This window comes from Mytilus galloprovincialis, chromosome 3 (genome assembly GCF_965363235.1).
Source record: "Mytilus galloprovincialis chromosome 3, xbMytGall1.hap1.1, whole genome shotgun sequence".
Lineage (NCBI taxonomy): Eukaryota > Metazoa > Mollusca > Bivalvia > Mytilida > Mytilidae > Mytilus > Mytilus galloprovincialis.
In genome coordinates, this window is record NC_134840.1 from 16,920,294 (window position 1) to 16,936,171 (window position 15,878).

Sequence of the window (15,878 nt, forward strand, 5' to 3'; positions counted from 1 at the left end):
TATATAATATAGTTCATTGCTGCCTCAGTTTGCTATTAATAAGTATTGCAATGTTCATTGTTATTAAATGTAATATCAGTATTTAATTCAAATATAATCTTAAATCAATCCTAATTCTATCTTATTTTTGAGAAATAGTTTTAGTCATTCAAAATGTGACGTCATTTTTTGAGTGCTGTTTTAGAATTTCAAATGTGACGTCATTTTGTGTACCTTTTCACCACTTCGTATGTGACGTCACTTTTTTTCACTTTTTGCGTTGAGGTCTTGACTAAGTCGGGTGTGTGTCATTTTTGGGTTGGTTTGTGTAATGTATCCGGGTTTTGTTTTCTGTAATCAGTTAATACTTCAGTTTTATCATGTATATCTTTTATATTCATTTGATAAAATTTACTGTTTGCAATAGCATAAATTGTTCTAAATCATAAGGATGTTCTTATCCCAAACAGAAAACTCTAAGCGTATTTGGCACAACCTTCTTGAACTTTTGATCTTCAGTGCTGTACAACTTTGTGCTTGTTTTGACTTTCGAACTTTTATATCTGGGCGTCACTGGTGAGTCTTGTGTGGACGAGGCGCGCTTCTGGCGTATTGAATTTTAAACCTGGTGCCTTTTGTTATCTATTATTCATGTGTTACTTTGTCTAATATGTTCTCCTATTTATTTGTTGTAGTCCTGTAATGTTATGTTGTCATTTTAATGTTATATTTAACATTGTCATTAAAGCGGGAGGTTTGGCATGCCTAAAAAACAGGTTCAACCCACCATTTCTTTCTTTAAAAAATGTCCTGTACCAAGTCGGGAATATGGCCATTGTTATATTATAGTTCGTTTATGTGTGTGTTACATTTTAACGTTGTGTTTCCGTTGTGTCGTTTGTTTTCTCTTATATTTGAGTGTGAATTCACATTATTATAAGACGTGCCACGGTACTTTTCTATCCCAAATTCATGTTTTTGGTTTTGATGTTATATTTGTTATTCTCTTTCTTTTTTTTTTTCTTTTTTTTATTCTCATCGGATTTTGTCTAACACTTAGTCCGTTTCAGTGTGTGTTACATTTTAATGTTGTTTCGTTGTACTCCTCTTATATTTAATGCGTTTCCCTCAGTTTTAGTTTGTTACCCCGATTTTGTTTTTGTCTATCGATTTACGAGTTTTGAACAGCTGTATACTACTATTGCCTTTATTTGCAGTAACTTTAATGACATGTTACTACAAAGCAGACGTACAAAATGTACAATACTGTATCTTTCAAAAGGAATAATAAATACCAGAATGTGGCGGGGTTAACATGTTTGCTGGTGCCAAACACTTCACCTTACACGGGACAGTGATGGAACAGTATAGAATAAAAGAAGTATAAAAGCCAGTTAAATAGGTTGAAATCATCAGATCGACACAAAGCACATACAGACTCTATCAAAACAGTACAGAGCTGAGTGTACTCAAACTTCCTAAAAACTAGGTCAAAACAAAAACAAAAACTCATAAAAGCATGTATCTTAGATTACTCCGCATGATTTCTTAATGTAAGATTTGTGAGAAAAAAAAATAGCTTAAGATCAGATAATAGTAAATGGGCTCATCATTGCAAATTTTCTTTTTTTAATATCAAAAATTTTGTTTAAATTTTGCATACATCTTTGTATTGGTTCGTTGAAGTACAAGTACAATTTAAAAGTAGAAAAAATAATGCGTTAACTTATATATTTTCTTAAATATTACTGATTGAATTCTTTCAAAACATGTGAATATTTGTGTAGAAGGCAAAAAATAAAGCAGATAAAAAGTTTTTAAAGTTGTTTTAAAATCATAAAATCTCCAACGTTACACTTCATTCAAAGTAATAGTCTAGGTGTTAAAATATTACAAAACGTCGGAAAAAAAGCAACTTTACCGCTTTGTAGGCAGTAAGATGTAAATATTTGAAGTTTCCTACTACATATTAGATTACGGGTTGGTTAGAACCATAAAAACGATGTCGGTGACAATACAATAATTTAACATCATTAAAACGGAAATGCAAGTTTTATTAAGAAAAATCTATGTACTAAAATTTGGCAATTTGAGATTTTACAATTTTTAGACAAATTACAAAACATGTACCTAAATGACTCTTGATACAATGTATATTATACTTGTAAAATGAAATTCGTATTAAATTCCCCTACACACATATGTCAGCTGTTTCATGTTCAGTGTGAAAAAGATTTAAAATGTTAAATTGACCAACGTAAGCCTTATTATTTTTGAATGAAGTAAAATTATTCACTTTACAAATTGGTGATACATATCATGGGAGATTGTAACAGCAAATTTGAATTAATCCTCCGTCTTGAGAAGAATCTAAAACCATATATTCGTCTAGTTTATGTTTTGTTATGAATTCAGCCAGCTTACACTATAACTGAGCTATTTTTTTTCTTTACTACCGTGTTTTTTTTTTTTTTTTTTTTTTTGTATATTTTTATAACCTTCCTTGCCATTACATTAACAAGACAGTCCAAAATAAAATTTGACCAGTATTACTAAATAAATACTATACATAAACGCGCATTTAAAAAAAAATATCGTACAATTTTTGTTCGAAAGTTTTTGTACTTTATTTACGCATATTTTTTATTAATACTGGTCTAATATATATAGAGAGAATTCACAGTAGAAAAATTATGAAGAAAATTATAAAATCTGAAAATCAATAAAATGGAATATTTCAGACCAAAAAACCAAAATACAAACAAAAATTAATAATTCTTAATATAATGCTTAATATGTTTCATTTCGTTAGAACCAAGATGGGAAAATCTCCCATTATTGTCTTTCTAATTTGTTTTATTATTAGTTTTCATAATATGTCTCTTTTCAATTCTGTTTACTAGTATGTAATGGCTTTTCTCAATGTTTGAAAGTTCAACTACTTTTAGATGTACTTACTTCTTATCTCAACTCACTACAAAGATTGTGTTCATTTCAGATACCGTTGCATGCTGATCTGCCTGTTGGGAATAATCTTCAGGATCATTTACTGTTTTTCATGTCTTACAGAGTCAATGCAAACTGGACGATAAATACACAAAAACTATTAGATCCTGGAGAATTCCTTAAGTACATATAATAGACAAAAAAGGTACAAAAAATTTTAAAAAATAATATTGCAGTTAACCAAGCTATAGTTTAATCTGTAAGTAGAGATTGAACGTTGAGGAACCAAAACTCAATAAAGCCATAAGCTGATAACAATAAACTTGAAATGTGTTATTTAATCCCGTTAACATCTATTGCATTGTCTTTCCCGGATCTCACTAGTAGAGATGGAACTGCAGATCCTTCCACGAAACCTGTATTCACTTACGGTTTTGGTGAGGTTCGTGTTGCTTAATCACTAGTTTTCTGTATGTTGTTTGGTGAACCTGTTTGTCTCTTCGTAAATATATTTCGCCATGCTACTGTCTGTTTATATTCCTCCTATGGTTATTGAAATTCTCTAATTTGTATAATCTTCCTTTTCCCAATCATTCAAGTTGTGTCTACTTGTGGTTAAGGTAGTATATGGGTTTATATTCCAAGACTCTTTATCTACAATTTACGCTTGGTTCTCTAAAAACCATTAATGTCAGTGTTTGTAAGTTTAATATTCTCAATATGTGTGTTAATTTCAGGTTTATATACAGAAACAGGCATCAACGCTGTATTATTTGCTAATCTAGAACAAGAGGATGTTATGAGTGGTTCCCCAGATACAGAAATATATTTTTCAAACATTGCACCTGATGCTAAAGCTTTGCAAAGTGGATGGAAGCAAAATATAAAAGACCAGGTAATTATAGGATTGATTTCATTGGGCATTCATAAGAGGCCGTAGGCTCAAGTCCAGTAAATATTTGTATGTATGACTTTGATCTATCTTATTTTTTTAACGTCATAATATCTTTATTGCATATTTGCTGTAACAATTTACTAATTTACTATTATTACATGTAAATCAAAGTCAAAGAGGCTTGTCCAAGTGAAACACTTAAAATTCCAAGACAACTAAATATAAAGCATTCAAAACCTCATATAGGTTTAGAGATCATATTCATAAGGACATGTAAAGTTCCGCTGATAGGTCTATTTGGGCAAATATCTGATGAAAGAACACATTTGTGTAAAATGAGTATTAGTATTGGATTATCTCCCATTTACCAGAAACAAATATCATCTGCAGTACCAAAAAGGTTATGATTTGATTATTATTACAAGGAGAATAAAAATGGAGATTAAAAAGAGATTACTGAATAATAAAAAGAGAGAAAAAAATAACATAAATTAACAGCACAATGATAATTGTGTAAGACAAAACAAGGCAAATTCAAATACTTGAGATCAAAAAAATTGCCAACTTATACAAAGTACAAGTTTCCATACATCGTTTACAGATCATATTTTCCGAGTTTGCAGAGTTTGATTTTTTACAATAGAAACTTATATTTATCTGCAATAAACACAAAATTCGTCATGTACAAAACTGCGTGGCTATGTATTTATATGTGATGGATTTTACATGGTACGTACGTAACTAACCTGATTTTCACACAAGGCGTAAAAATTACTCACGAACAAAGCGCTTTATTCCAGACAAAGCTCAAATACACAATCGGGTTGACTTATCCAATTCTTTCAGAGATCTTACAAAATGGCAGTGATAGAGTTATACATTTGTAGTAATCATTCTACACTAAGTTTTCGTGTTTATGCACACTGTTTGTAAGCAACCCAACAGCACAGTAAACCATCAAAATCATATATCTATAGGGGTGAATGAAAAATTTACGTCTTTTTAATATTTTTATATTTTGCATGCTACTATTATAGGTGATTGATCACATGGTTTCAAATGCTACATCAGAAGGGATTAGTATCATGCCAAGTTATTTACATCCAAAAAGTAGAGGTACGATACGGCTGAACAGCACAAATCCATTTGAGCATCATTTGATTGACCCAAAGTACCTTTCACATCCTGATGATGTAGCTGGATTTATCAGAGGTAAATGTATTGTTTTGTTTATCATTCATCAGGTATACTGAAATTTCGAGATTTTTTATTGTATCATAAGTATTGTTATACTTGTTGTTACTGTCTATTTATGTTTATTATCTTATACAAATGCGTGTTAATTGTATTGTTTTTTACAAAAAAAATAAATCCTCTCTCCAGTTTCGTTCTTGTTATTATTACCGTTGGGTTGGATATTCTTCGACTTATGAGTTTCGTTTATGTATTTAGTCTTTCCATTTTTTCTTTCCATATTTTTATGCAGTAAAAGAAATCTAAATACATATTTTATTTACGAAACTTTGCATATAATAAATATATATATTAGAATATTAATTCAAATGAGATTAAATTTTAACATTTCTCATCTATTGACTACCGTTAAATGCATGCTGACTTTTTGAATGAAGAAAAAAAATTAAGACTCAACACGATCACAAGAGAAAAGGTTATGTCTTCAAAAGTATTCAGTTTTCTGTGAAATGAAATCAATGTGCTTTTTAAGGTGTTAGATTAATACAGACTCTTGTGCTTACTGAACCTATGCAAAGAATTGGGGCAGAGTTAATAAGGCGGGATTATCCTGGACTTTGCGATGACATACCATTCGACAGTGACTCATATTGGGCATGTTATGGTCGCTCATTTGCTACAACGGCATTTCATCCAGTAGGCACTTGTAAAATGGGTGACATCAATGATCAATCATCGGTAGTAGATCCATTACTGAGGTAAATAGTTATCAAAGGTACCAGGATTATAATTTAGTACGCCAGACGCGACTACATAAGTTTCATCAGTGACGCTCATATCAAAATATTTATAAAGCCAAACAAGTACAATGTTGAATAGCATAGAGGATCCAAAATTCCAAAAAGTACGGCTAAGGTAGTCTATGCCTGGAATAAGAAAATCCTTTGTTTTTCAAAAAATTCAAAGTTTTGAAAACAGGAAATTCATAAAAATGACCACATATTGATATTCATGTCAACACCGAAGTGTTGACTACTGGGCTGGTGATACCCTCGGGGACGAATCGTCCACCAGCAGTGGCATCGACCCAGTGGTGTAAATAGTTATCAAAGGTACCAGGATTAAATTTAGTACGCCAGACGCGCGTTTCGTCTACTTACTGAGGTAAAGTCATCTTATCTAACTACTGTACATGTAATTTTGACTTATAGAAACATGAAACAATTCATAAAGCATACCAAGCTTATAATTTGATGGACTAGACGCTTGTTTCGTCATTAAAAACATCATCATCGCCAGTCGCTCACCTGAAATCGATAATATATGATTTTATCTCCCTAAATATTTGACACTCATTAAAGACTGTTTTATTATTATTCCTTTCATTTCTAGGTAGATGGATAAAAATCTTCATTCGAGTCTAAAGATAATCTGACAACTCTTTGTGACGTAATTTCATCTGAACAACAATAAATGTAGTTATTAGGCAGTAGTAGTATACCGCTGTTTAATGGTCATAAATAGAATCAACAAAAAACAAATTCTTAAAAGCTAAAACTGAGGAAAACACATTAACTATAAAAGGAAAATAACGAAACAACAAAAACACTGAACTGCAACAGTAAACAAACACCAACATACATGTTAATGGCATTTTCCTGACTTGATACAGGACGTTTTGGGAATAAATGGTGGATCGAACCTAATTCTATGGCTAGACAAACCTCCCGCTTTTATGGCAATGTTAAAAATACGGCTAAAATGACAACACTACATGACAATAATACAGTTCAAATAAACGCAGGAACACTCAGGACATAAAACAAATACATAAATAAATAATATGATTATACATTAAAATGATTAAACCAGAGAATAACAACGAACACCTCTAACGAATTTAGAACAGTACACAAGTAATCATAAACGGAATATAAACTGCGCGTTTTCTCCCCTCGAAAGTTAATAATAGGAATTTTCATTATTGCACTCCTCATTCATTCATTTATTTTATTTATTATGTAATACACATTTGAAGTAGTACAATGACTAAGAAAGTCAAATAAAGAAATAAGTAGGTTTTTTTTTATAGTTTGTTGACGGCCGCAGTCAAATCCAAAAATTCCGATGGCAAATTCCTTTAAAGCACTAAATCAGGCCAGATTAATGAGATATTTCACGCATGACAATAAAGCATTTATTGAACAGATTTAATGATATATTTTTAAACTAAAATTCTGAGGAAGGAAAAGTACGGAAGCGTATTAGCGCCACATAAAAGGTTTGCGTTATTTCGCAAATATTATCGCAAACAGAGGAAGAAATACTTTTAAAAAAAAGTGTCGCGCTAATACGCTTCCGTAGAAAAGTTTTACGTTTCAATTTTTTTTATCAAAAGTTAATGTTTGGAAGAACAGCTGCAATATCATGAATATTGAATATTTAAAAAAAAACTCAGAATGACAGTGAGATACACATATTCTGTTCTAATGAGGTTATTCACATCTAAATAATATTTTGTTGAAAGAACATTACAATAAATAAAAGCTTTAGACATGTCAATAATAAAAAAAACTTGCAAAATCTTCATCTTTCAGATATAGAACATCTGCTACTATTTTACCGGTATACCCTATGACTATTTGTTTTCTTTATTATAGGGTTAAGGGTATACAAGGGTTACGAGTTGCTGATGCATCTGTGATGAGAAATTTGATATCTGGAGAGACCAGTACTCCAACAATAATGATAGCCGAGAAAGCTGCAGATCTTATCAGGGGAAAAGATACGGTGAAACTTAATACTAAATTTTTTACTCAACTTGAAGACATCGAAACATCCAATATATCTGCATAGTCATCCCAACTAATACAAAAGCTATTGTCAACGAATTTGATGTGATAACATGTAATTTAGGAAGAAAAATGAATATATTTTAGATTACAAATTCATATTCAAATTATTCAATTAAACGACTAAAACAGTGTACTGAAAACAGGACATACACGTGAATTAACTTTTAAATGTTTACCTCCTAGTTTCCTGGTGGTTTTGTATCAAAGAAGGTAATTGTGGAGTTGAAATATAGTTACGATACTGTTGTCAGGTCATTAAAGATTGCATATTTTGGCGTTAATATTGATTCACTTATAGGGTCTTTGCATCGTAACTAAACACATTTATTCAAAAACCAGTTGTTGGCATGACACGGGTTATGTTCTTCTAATATATGTTATGATGGTATGATACTAAACCCCTAACGGGAAGGATTGTGGCTGATGCTCATATGATGAAATCATAATCTTTCAGTCAGTTTAATTGAAGTCCGGAGCTGGCATGTCAGTTAACTGCTAGTAGTCTGTTGTTATTTATGTATTATTGTCATTTTGTTTATTTTCTTTGGTTACATCTTCTGACATCAGACTCGGACTTCTCTTGAACTGAATTTTAATATGCGTATTGTTATGCGTTTACTTTTCTACATTGGCTAGAGGTATAGGGGAGGGTTGAGATCTCACAAACATGTTTAACCCCGCCGCATTTTTGCGCCTGTCTCAAGTCAGGAGTCTCTGGCCTTTGTTAGTATTGTGTTATTTTAATTTTAGTTTCTTGTGTACAATTTGGAAATTAGTATGGCGTTCATTATCACTAAACTAGTATATATTTGTTTAGGGGCCAGCTGAAGGACGCCTCCGGGTGCGGGAATTTCTCGCTACATTGAAGACCTGTTGGTGACCTTCTGCTGTTGTTTTTTTCTATGGTCGGGTTGATGTCTCTTTGGCACATTCCCCATTTTCATTTTCAATTTTATTGAACATTGTATTTTCAATTATTAAATCTGGTGTTATTAAATTCAAAATGACTAAGTGTTCATTCAGTGTACATAACACATATGTTTTGGTCACTTCTTTTCGAAAGAAGGGGGTTTTATTTGAAAGGTGATCAGTTAACAGTCAATGTATTATAAACAACATCATTTAAAGATGTGGTATGATTGCCAATGAACAAATTCTTCACAAAAGATTATATAATTAAATGACACAGAAAGCTCACAACTATTGGTCACCCACCGCCTGGCATTCAAATATGTGTGAATCCCTTTAAAAGCTAAAAAAAATAAATATCTTTTCTTTCAAACGACTTGCATGTAGGAATCTGTATCGATCAACAGACATATTCCTGACATCGTTAGCACTCGCCTCAGGCACTCGCATATAGCAGCAGGTTGGCCATGAATTCGCAGCATCTCAAATATCATTTTACTCTGACATTTCTATCTCTATTTTATGCAACACTCAAAACTCAAAATTATTTACTTAACATTCTTTTGAGACATAAAATGCATCTACATTATAGAATGTAAAACAGTTTGAATTCAAATTAAAAAAAGGTCTGAATTATGACAAAACTATAAACGAAAAACAAATATTACAAACAATAACTTAAAACCAGACTGCGGACAGGCATATATATGTTGCATTTTGTGTTGTTAAATACTTTGGTGATGGCACCCATCCCTTTTTATCTTAACATGAGCTCGAATAGTGGTGTAAGAGCATAACATAAGAACAAACGTACCTAACAATGCGAGATTTACAATGATTTAACATATTCTCAAGTTTAAACTGCAATAAAAGTCACATAAAAATCCACTTAGTATAAAAATATAAATATAATACTGCATCCATGTTAAGGCCACATTTAATTAGACAAAATGCTAAGCTGTGTTAAAATTTATATAATTTTAAGTTATTGAACCAATGCAAATTATAACTAAGTACTTCTGTATACACGTTTTTTATATTCATATCAAATCGACAATGTTTGATCAACAAACATGACAAATTATATTTTCATTCAGTGTTAGTTTATCGGAAAACAGAAGTAGTGCAAACAATAAATTTGAGATTGGAAATGGGGAATATGTAAAAAAAAAAACAACAACCGACAAAACAAAAAATGCTGAAGGTCACCTATCATGGGTCTTCGATGTAGTAAGAAAATTTGCACCGGGAGGTGGGCTTCAGCTGTCCCTTAAATTAATAATGTACTAGTTCAGTGAAATATCCCCATAATCACATGTTCCAGACAGCACGGATAATCATCCGAGGTACTACCGGGACGCGTATCAGATACGTGCAAGAGACGTTTTTCTTCATAGCGTGCATTTAATCTACGTTACACAAACGCAAGACATACGCCCGATAAAGACGTATGTACGCTTCTCGTATGCCCAACACGCGCTTAAAGCTCATATGGAAAATGGTACAGATATACTTGACAAGTTAAATGCGTCTAAACTAACAAGCGAATTGGCAGAATACATGTTATTTTACTACAACCTACGTTGATGTGTGAAGCCGGTATTAATCAACGAAACGCGCGACTGGCGTACAAAACTTGTAATCATTGTATATTTGATAAATTTATCCGATGTATTGGATTTCTAATCAATCTTTTTTTAGCTCACATGGCCCGAAGGGCCAAGTGAGCTTATGCCATTACTTGGCGTCCGTCGTCGTCCGTCGTCTGTCGTCGTCTGTCGTCGTCTGTCGTCGTAAACCATTTCAAGAATCTTCTCCTCTGAAACTACTAGGCCAAATACTTCCAAACTTTAAATGAATGTTCCTTAGGGTATCTAGTTTATAAATTGTATCCGAAGTTTTGATCTATCAACAAACATGGTCGCCATTGCTAAAAATAGAACATCAAATGCAGTTTTTGGCTTATAACTCAAAAACCGAAGCATTTAGAGCAAATCTGACAGGGATAAAATTGATTATCAGGTCAAGATCTATCTGCCCTGAAATTTTCAGATGAATCGGACAACCCATGGTTGGGTTGCTGCCCCTGAATTGGTTATTTTAAGGATATTTTGCTGTTTTTGGTTATTATCATGAATATTATTATAGGTAGAGATAAACTATAACAGCAAAAATGTTCAGCAAAGTAAGACCTAAAAATAAGTCAACATGACTGAAATGGTCAGTTGACTCCTTTAGGAGTTATTGCCCTTTATAGTCAATTTTTAACCATTTTTCGTAAATCTTAGTTATCGTTTACAAAAATCATCTCCTCTGAAACTACTGGGCCAAACACTTCCAAACTTTAACTGAATGTTCCTTAGGGTATCTAGTTTATAAATTGTATCCGAAGTTTTGATCTATCAACAAACATGGTCGCCATTGCTAAAAATAGAACATAGGGGTCAAATGCAGTTTTTGGCTTATAACTCAAAAACCGAAGCATTTAGAGCAAATCTGACGAGGTAAAATTAACTATCAGGTCAAGATCTATCTGCCCTGAAATTTTCAGATGAATCGGACAACCCGTTGTTGGGTTGCTGCCCCTGAATTGGAAATTTTAAGGAAATTTTGCTGTTTTTGGTTATTATTATGAATATTATTATAGGTAGAGATAATATGTAAACAGCAAAAATGTTCAGCAAAGTAAGACCTAAAAATAAGTCAACATGACTGAAAGATCAGTTGACCCCTTTAGGAGTTATTGCCCTTTATAGTCAATTTTTAACCATTTTTCATAAATCTTAGTTATCTTTTACAAAAATCTTCTCCTTTGAAACTACTGAGCCAAATTGAACTAAACTTGGCCACAACCATCATTGGGGTATTAAGTTTGTAAATTGTGTCCGATGACCTGGCCAACCAACCAAAATGGCCGCCATGGCTAAAAATAGAACATAGGGGTAAAATGCAGTTTTTGGCTTATAACTCAAAAACCAAAGCATTTAGAGCAAATCTGACATAGGTTAAATTGTTTATCAGGTAAGGACCTATCTGCCCTGAAATCTTCAGAGGAATTGGACAACCCATTGTTGGGTTGCTGCCCCTGAATTGGTTATTTTAAGGAAATTTTGCTGTTTTGGTTATTATCTTGAATATTATTATAGATAGAGATAAACTGTAAACAGCAATAATGTTCAGCAAAGTTAGATTTACAAATAAGTCAACATGACCGAAATGGTCAGTTGACCCCTATAGGAGTTATTGCCCTTTATAGTCAATTTTTAACCATTTTTCGTAAATCTTAGTAATCTTTTACAAAATCTTCTCCTCTGAAACTACTTGGCCAAATTAATCCAAACTTGGCCACAATCATCTTTTGGGTATCTAGTTTAAAAAATGTGTCCGGTGGCCCGGCCATCCAAACAAGATGGCTGCCACGGCTAAAAGTAGAACATAGGGGTAAAATGTCAAAAACCAAAGCATTAAGATCAAATCTGACTGTGGTTGAATTGTTTATCAGGTCAAAATCTATCTGCCCTGAAATATTCAGATGGATCGGACGACACGTTGCTAGGTTGCTGCCCCTGAATTGGTAATTTTTAGGAAATTTTGCACTTTTTAGCTCACCTTTCCTAAAAGGAAATGTGAGCGTTTCTCATCAATTGGCGTCCGTCGTCGTCGTCTGTCGTCGTTAACAATTTTTCAAACATCATCTCCTCTGAAACTACGGAATGGATTTGGATGAAACTTAGCATGATTGTTCCTTAGATTATCCTCCACAAAATATGTGCTTCGATTTTTGATCCGTCAAAAAACATGGCCGCCGTTACTTAAAATAGAACATAGGGGTAAAATCCAGTTTTTGGCTTATATCTCAAAAACTAAAGCATTTAAAGCAAATCTGACAGGAAGTAAAAATGTTCATTAGGTCAAGATCTATAAGCCCTGAAATTTTCAGATGAATCAAACAACCCATTGTTGGGTTGCTGCCACTTAATTGGTAATTTTAAGGAAATTTTGCAGTTTTTGGTCATTATCTTGAATATTATTATAGATAAAGATAAACTGTAAACAGCAAAAATGATCAGCAAAGTAAGATCTACAAATAAGTTAATATGACCAAATTGTCAATTGATCCCTTAAGGGGTTATTGTCCTTTTATGACAATTTTTCACAATTTGTTCATCATATTTGCTAACTTTAAAAAATCTTCTCCTCTAAAACTACTCAACCAAATTCAACCAAACATCATTTGAATGATTAGTAGGGTGTATAAAATAAAGTTTGTGTTTTATTTTCTATTTCGTCAAAAAAACATGGCCGAAGGCATTGTTTACCAGGTGAGCGATTCAGGCTCTTGAGAGCCTCTTGTTTTAAAAACTCCGAATTTGTCATTCATTCAAAGTGTGCACACTAATTTCCTTTTTGTTTCATAGTCATCTTAAATTTTAAATTTCATTATAAATCAATTTGCAAAGATGGAAATCTAAGATGATTATAATTGATGACTGACGTCCATCAGCTAACGGTGTGCGCATATTCAGAACGATAATATGTTACATGTTTGAAAGTTATATTCAAAATAAAAAAGTTGACACTGCAGGTGAGTGTTTAGTAGACCATTTCGATTGGTAAACAGGAAACAATCCAAAAACGGAAGTACAAACTCGGGAGTTTCCCATGTGAATAAAGAATCTAGCTTGTTCAAACATGTTTTTACGCGTTTATACTAGTACCATTGTTCAATTTCACGAGCAATTGTTTTGTTCTTTGTCTTTAAATAACCACGTAAAGAGTTGGTAAAAATAGCTTTTATCTTTGTTAAAAAGTTATAAAACTTTGTCTATGTCATGCAATAGGTACGCTGATGGAACAAATAAAAGCAACAGTAATATACTGCTGATCGAAATTCATAAATCGATTGAGAAGAAAAAAGTGCGATATTACATGTCAGTTTAAAAGAAATATTTCATTTATTTTACTCTGACTATGCTAGACATGTTTAGTCTTTCAGAGAGTTATCTAGCTTTTGTAACTGTACAGTTGGCTTGATGTTGGATCAACATTTGAAAACTCTATGGGCACATGTCGCATTGATCCCTTTCACTTTTCTATATTCAGGGGGTAAATGTTTTGAAGATTTAAACTTATTTATACTTATATAATGTGTTGTTTTATTATAATACGTCAAAAAAATCACAACAGATACTAGCTAGTGCTAAATCACATTATACGAACATATATCGCGCCACTGGCACATGCAACAGAGTGTAGATGTAGTACTGTGACTTCATACAACTTTTACCCTCTTCTTTGAATACAATTCTGGAGAAAGTAAAAATCCACTTCAGTATACATTTAACAGAAACAGAACACTTTGTGTATTCAATACATCAAACAATGTGAATGGCAAACAAAGCAAGCCTTAGGAAAGAGAACATAAACATGAACTCGAGTCATAATTCGACAAACAACGCGTTTCTTCAAATAACTTCTTTATTCGTGACATGTTGAATACAAAACCAAGCCCAGGTCAGACACAACATTAGATAGAAGCTTCAAATATTTTCAAGAGCTTGTACAAGTTGTACAAGATTCAGAAAAAGGTTGTAAAAAAAATCTAAAATAGAATTATCAACATGGCAGGTGATTAAATGCATAAATAAAGATACGAGCACTGCAATCATTTTGTGTAAAATAAAATGAGACACCTAGTGTGCAGCTTAACTAAGTTACTAAAATAGACCATTTAACAGGTACATTGTATATTTATAACACTTAGTTTTTCTATAATGATTGATGTATGCAATGATGTGTTTAATACTTCCTTAACTATAATTTATATAAAATGTAAAATCCCAGTAAATTTTCCTGTCCTGATTAACGTAGTTACAGACGTTTGATTAATATTAACTCAATATGACGACTTTGGGATTTGTTTTTATTTTTTTATTTGTGGCATTGATTTTTCAGCATATAAATGGTATGTAAATAAACAATATTACGCTTTTAAATTGTGACTTTTATAACCACTGTTTTTTTTTTACATAATCAAAATATCAATCTAAATATTTTGTGTACTCTTAAACTATTTGTAATGGTCGGCCAAATTTGATTCCGTAACTCTAGACATTTGTAGTTTTAAACATTTTTGATTTTTTTAAACCATTATACAATTTATAAACCACTCCACAGTCAAATTTTCAGAATCAAATATTATGTCTTAAGTCAATTTAAGCTTAAATTTACCGAAATTTCTTCCCCCCACCCCCATGACATCATGAGGATTTTAACAGTTTGAGCTTTATCCATTGGTTCACTCAGTGCCGATCATGGCTACCGTTTGAGATCAGACCGCAATAAGACATGAAGTGCAAAAGTCAGATTACTATCCCCAATGCTCTCGAATGTCCTATTATTGTCTGTACGTTGTCGTATACATTCGTACCCGATTCCTTCGAATGATCTTGAGATGACGACCAAGTACCCTGACAGCTAGGTGTGTCCCGTTGGGCATTGTGTCTACTAAGACTACTATCGTGAATATGTCGTGAAAGTTTCTACTGTTTCAGATCAAAATCGTAACAATGTTATGTGTTTTCTCGACGGTGTCCTGTGGAACGGACATGTTCTGGAGAAATTTGTTATTGCTGTTTTTTACCGATTGAGTCCAGAATGCAACCAGATCTTGCTTAAAGCGAACCGTCTTTGCCGAAAAACATCCTAGAACAGATATCTTCGTCATAATCTCGCCAATTACAGAACACAATACGACAGAGTCCAGACCAAGTTGTTTGCAATGCGATACAGCACGATGCACAGGATCTTGGTCAGATTTTTGACACGTTTTTATCTCGAATGGTCCTTATAAGGACGGCAGTAACACTCGTAAATGTGTGACCTCGACTTAACAATCTCAAATGTAATCTTTTTCACATCAACAACTGCCAAAGACATATCCACGTTTGTTGTAACCAACGCGTCCTTTTTACCAGAACGTATTCCTATCGAAAAATGTATCAGTGAAGTACAGAAACCGTTTTTAAGACCTTCAATCAATATGATCCTCTTCATCTGATTTTGCAAATTTAGAAATTCGTTATCCCTAATAGAAATTA

At 32.6% G+C, this 15,878-nt stretch overlaps 1 protein-coding gene across 2 annotated transcripts in view; it reads left to right on the top strand.

Moving 5' to 3' along the window:
- Positions 1-15,878, top strand: part of LOC143067280 (uncharacterized) — a 35,447-nt gene that overhangs the window by 12,495 nt on the left and 7,074 nt on the right. The window contains exon 1 of one of the 2 annotated variants that reach the window (XM_076240407.1): positions 14,611-14,743. The exons of the other annotated variant lie outside the window; for it this stretch is intronic. Coding sequence (XP_076096522.1) covers positions 14,680-14,743 — 64 coding nt within the window. The 5' untranslated portion in view covers positions 14,611-14,679. Of the gene's footprint in view, positions 1-14,610; positions 14,744-15,878 lie in introns of those variants that run through there. 2 annotated transcript variants of the gene reach the window in all.